This window comes from Coenobita brevimanus, chromosome 52, assembly GCF_032717465.1.
Source record: "Coenobita brevimanus isolate Jiangsu-jjx chromosome 52, ASM3271746v2, whole genome shotgun sequence".
In the NCBI taxonomy this organism is placed as follows: Eukaryota; Metazoa; Arthropoda; class Malacostraca; order Decapoda; family Coenobitidae; genus Coenobita; species Coenobita brevimanus.
The window spans coordinates 36,783,542-36,788,041 of NC_137005.1; the positions used below are offsets into that span (position 1 = coordinate 36,783,542).

Here is a 4,500-nt window from a genome sequence, read left to right on the forward strand (position 1 = left end):
ATATCAGTGCCACCACGTGAAGGCTTCCAGCACAATACGAGGCTTACTGCAACCTCACAAAGATCCCTAACCCCTTTTGGCTCAGTTGATGGCCAGGTGTAGTCAGATTGGAGGGCTAATTTGACTAGTAACCAAGGAGACTCATCCCTACCCCATAACTCTAACTCATTTTCATTCATCCACTACTAACGCCCTTCTCGTTGGTTAAGGAAGCTCCCTAACGCCTCTTCCTTAGCGATTTATTTTTGGATGTGGTTGGTTAATATCCTTTTGTACGTTATTTATGCAGAGTAGGGTTATATTGGAAGGATTTATATAACACAGATGATGTCAGTGAGGTGTAAATAACAAAATAAATCGCTTACGAAAAGGTGTTAGGGCGCTTCCTCATGTGAGTAGAAACATATGATGAAAATTAATAGGCTTTTATCAAAGGAAAATGTGTTTATGGAGAGAGAGAGAGAGAGAGAGAGAGAGAGAGAGAGAGAGAGAGAGAGAGACAAAGGCACCCTGAAAACAAGGAAGAATTTTGGGCATAACAGGGAAGTACCGCCGACCCACCTACGCCAGTGCCACCACGTGAAGGCGTCCCTCTCTCTCTCTCTCTCTCTCTCTCTCTCTCTGTATGTATGTAATGTGTGTGTGTGTGTGTGTGTGTGTGTGTGTGTGTGTCTTTCTCTTTCTCTCTCTCTCTCTCACAGTAGGAACATGTGATCGTGACTCGACACATTTTTTTACAAAGGGAGATGTGTGAGGAAGCAATTAGAGAGAGAGAGAGAGAGAGAGAGAGAGAGAGAGTGACGCAAGTGTAGAAGATAAAGAATTGGGAGGGAGGGAGGGAGGGGGAGATGGGAGGGTGGGGAGGGAGGACAATACTTATGGAGTTAGGTCTCTCTCTCCCTCTCTCTCTCTTATACCTCTATGCTTGCAACTTAAGAAGGATTATAATTCTTAAGACATATGTACGTGTCTGAGGCTTCCCTACACACACACACACACACACACACACACACACACACACACACACACACACACACACACACACACACGCACACACACACACACACACGCACGCACATTTCTTGGTAGCACTCCTTGCCCTTTTCTTCAGAGGTTAAATGGAGGGGAGAGGCGAGGTGGTTGCTATGCTCTCTCTCTCTCTCTCTCTCTCTCTCTCTCAGTCTATCTGTCCATCTATCTCTATCTATCCACCCATCTATCTATCTATCTATTTATCTATCTATCTTAAGTATTTGCACAAGTAGTTTTGTCTCTGCCTCCTCTCACTCTCTCTCTCTCTCTCTCTCTCTCTCTCTCTCTCTCTCTCAATCTATCTATCTATCTATATCTACTAACAGCATCATAACAGCAAATACACTCAGTAACATCTTCATCCCTACTCAGCAACGACCTATCCAAAATGATAACAATAGTAGTGATAATAATTAGAACTATATTGATGATAATGATTTACTATTATTATTATTATTATTATTATTGTTATTATTATTATTATTGTTATTATTATTGTTATTATTATTGTTACTACTACTACTACTACTACTACTACTACTATTATTATCATTATTTTTATTTTTACTATTATTATTATTATTATTATTATTATTATTAGCAGTAGTAGTTGTAGCATAATGACGATGAAGAATAAGAAGAGGAAGAAGAAGAACAACAACAACAACAACAACAACAACAGAAAGATAAATAAATAAATTACTGGAATAAATCAGACTAAACTGTGTAATTATTTTTAGTGTTTATTTATTTCTCTCATTTTGTACTTATCACCACGAGGAATATGTCTCTCTCCCTCTCTCTCTCTCTCTCTCTCTCTCTCTCTCTCGGATAAGAATGATCTTTCAATATCTGTCCATCCATCTATCTATCTCTATTTTGATAGATAGACAGATAGATATTCCGGAAAGACAATAGCAAGGTAATGACAGACACACATGTAACCAAAATACGGAAATACATAGAACACAGTTGCACTCAAATATATGCTCTCAAACACACACACACACACACACACACACACACACACACACACACACACACACACACACACACACACACACACACACACACAACGTACCCTAACAATGGCCGCCTAACCCAAGGACAAATTCAAGAGAGTCGGCAACAAGAAGAAAGAAAGAAAAAAAAAAGATTGCCTCACTAACAGATGTAGTATTATGCTCTCTCTCTCTCTCTCTCTCTCTCTCTCTCTCTCTCTCTAATCAGCTTCGGAGACACATCAAGCCGTGAATGACTTAGAAATAATCTGACGTAAGCACTGCAACTTGAAGACAGTCATTTTCCTTTCTTCTCGTCACCTTCAGATTTCTTCTTTCTTTGGGGAGTCTACGGGAATCTTAAGGAGTATATACGCCTCTTAACCCCCTCCCTAACTCCCAAAAGGCGAATGGTGGGCTGCAAGAGAAAGAGAACCTCCAGCCTGCAGTCCACTGGGTTCACGTTCACATGAGCCTGAGGACACAAGATCTTCCCTCTGTGTTCCTGTGTGTTTATACTGTTCCTTGCTGCTCCGTGCTGTACCGTCATTGTTGTTCCTTGTACCTCATGCTGTTCTACGTACCCCCCTCCCTTTCTACTGTTCCGTACTGCTCCTTACGCCTCCAACTGCTCCTCGTTCTCCCTCTGCTTCTGCTCCTTGCGCTGGTCATACCGTGTAGCGAGCCCCATGAAGGCCCAGAGTACAATGCTTAACACTAACATGGCAGCGAGGACCCACATGCTGATGAGGTAACTGTCCCACGCGTCTCTCACCACGCCTGTAGGTAAAGAGATAGATAAATAGATAGAGAGAGGGATAAATAGGTAGATAGACTTATAGACTGACGACTGACTAACTGATTGATTGATTGATTGATTGTATACTGATGAGGAAGCTAATCAGTAGAACACAACTCACCAATCAGTGGTCCGAAGCAGATGAACCCGATAGCGATACTGAGACTCGAGGCCCCGTACACTGTTGGCATTCGCTCCACGCCCATCACGTCGATCATCATCAGACTGTGAAGGCCCAGGTTGGCTCCGATCCCACAGCCGTAGAAGGCAATGGTCACCAGCATCCACGACGGCGAACGAAGCAGCGGAAAGACTGAAACGAGGCAAGAAAATGAAGGGTTATGTTTTAGAGTACTGTAGGTGGCACTGGATTCTTTTTAGCTCCTCCACGTAACTTCTGATTTTGCATAATAGACCTTCAGAATGTCTTGTACTGTATCTTTTAAAGGGTAATGCAGGTGACACTGAATTCTTTGTACCACCTATTCTTTGGCTTTATCCTTTGCATTTTACACCAAAACATTGTCCTGAGTATTATTTGAGGCTGTACTGTTGTGTTGTATGTGGCATGGAAGGCTTTCTAGCACCTATTCTTTACCTTTTTGATTTTGCGTTTTGCACCTTAACATTCTCTTGTAGGATACTATTTTACCAACAGCTTTGCATCAACAATATACAAGAGAATACCGAAACGTAATATGCAGTATAAATCGCTAAGGGGGACGAGTTACGAAACCTCCAAAGCCAGCCAGAACAGGGCATTTTATTTTTCGCATTACCTACACGAGTGTCACTAAAGCCACAGGGTACTCCACTAACTGATATAAAAGAAACCTAAGAATCAACTATCAAGCAACCAAACCAAAATAAATAAAATAAGTACTGGAGTAAGGCAAGGGTGTGTGTTGTCCCCTTGAGTGTTTGATAAATACCATACACTGAGTCTTGGAAAAACTGTGAGAAATGGAAGTGTTGAGTGGAAGAGAGAGAGACAGGTTAGAGCTTCAAGTCTTCATCTCCTCTAACGTTGCACAGAACCCAAAACGGCAGAGCAAAGAAAGACTTCAAGCTTTGCCCTGTCTCTCTCCCACCCAACATTGCCACTTGTCGCAATGGATCATCTGTGGAAAATTTTTGAGCAATAAGTGGTACATCAGTATGGGTCTTATTCTCAGTCGTTATCAAGCTAACTGTTGACGTTGTTGGTGCAAAGTAATGTTCTTCATACTTTCGTCCTTTAGGTCATCAGCAACTGCAACTCCGTAATGGTTAGGAATTGTGTTTAGTCAGTTTTTCCATTCGAGGTTGACCAAGAATGACCTGAATCTTCTCCCTTTCACAGAACACCTTGCGTATGGATGGAAATGACGATATTTGTGATGAAAGCTATACTGATGGTGATCCCTTCTAATGATGATAAATATAATGAAGCCTAAATACTTATAAAATGTAGTGATGACGAGTATGACGAGGCTGACAACATGGCACCCACCTAGTGATGATGATGATGATGATGATGATGATGATGATGGTGATGATGACTAAATACTAAGGATGATGGTGCTGATGAAGGTGACTGTGATGATGATGGTAGTGGTGGTGAAGGTGACTGATGATATTATGATGATGAAGGTTACTGTGATGATGATGGTGGTGGTGATAATGATG

At 41.6% G+C, this 4,500-nt stretch overlaps 1 protein-coding gene across 1 annotated transcript in view; it reads right to left on the reverse strand.

Annotated features, from left to right (window-relative positions):
- Positions 1–2,649: 2,649 nt before the first annotated feature.
- The window catches only part of LOC145400527 (monocarboxylate transporter 12-B-like), a 7,166-nt gene continuing 5,315 nt past the window's right edge, over positions 2,650–4,500 (reverse strand). Inside the window, exons 7-8 of the mRNA XM_080273047.1 lie at positions 2,954–3,145; positions 2,650–2,813 (exon numbers count right to left, since the gene is read on the reverse strand). Coding sequence (XP_080129173.1) covers positions 2,650–2,813; positions 2,954–3,145 — 356 coding nt within the window. The remainder of the gene's footprint in view (positions 2,814–2,953; positions 3,146–4,500) is intronic.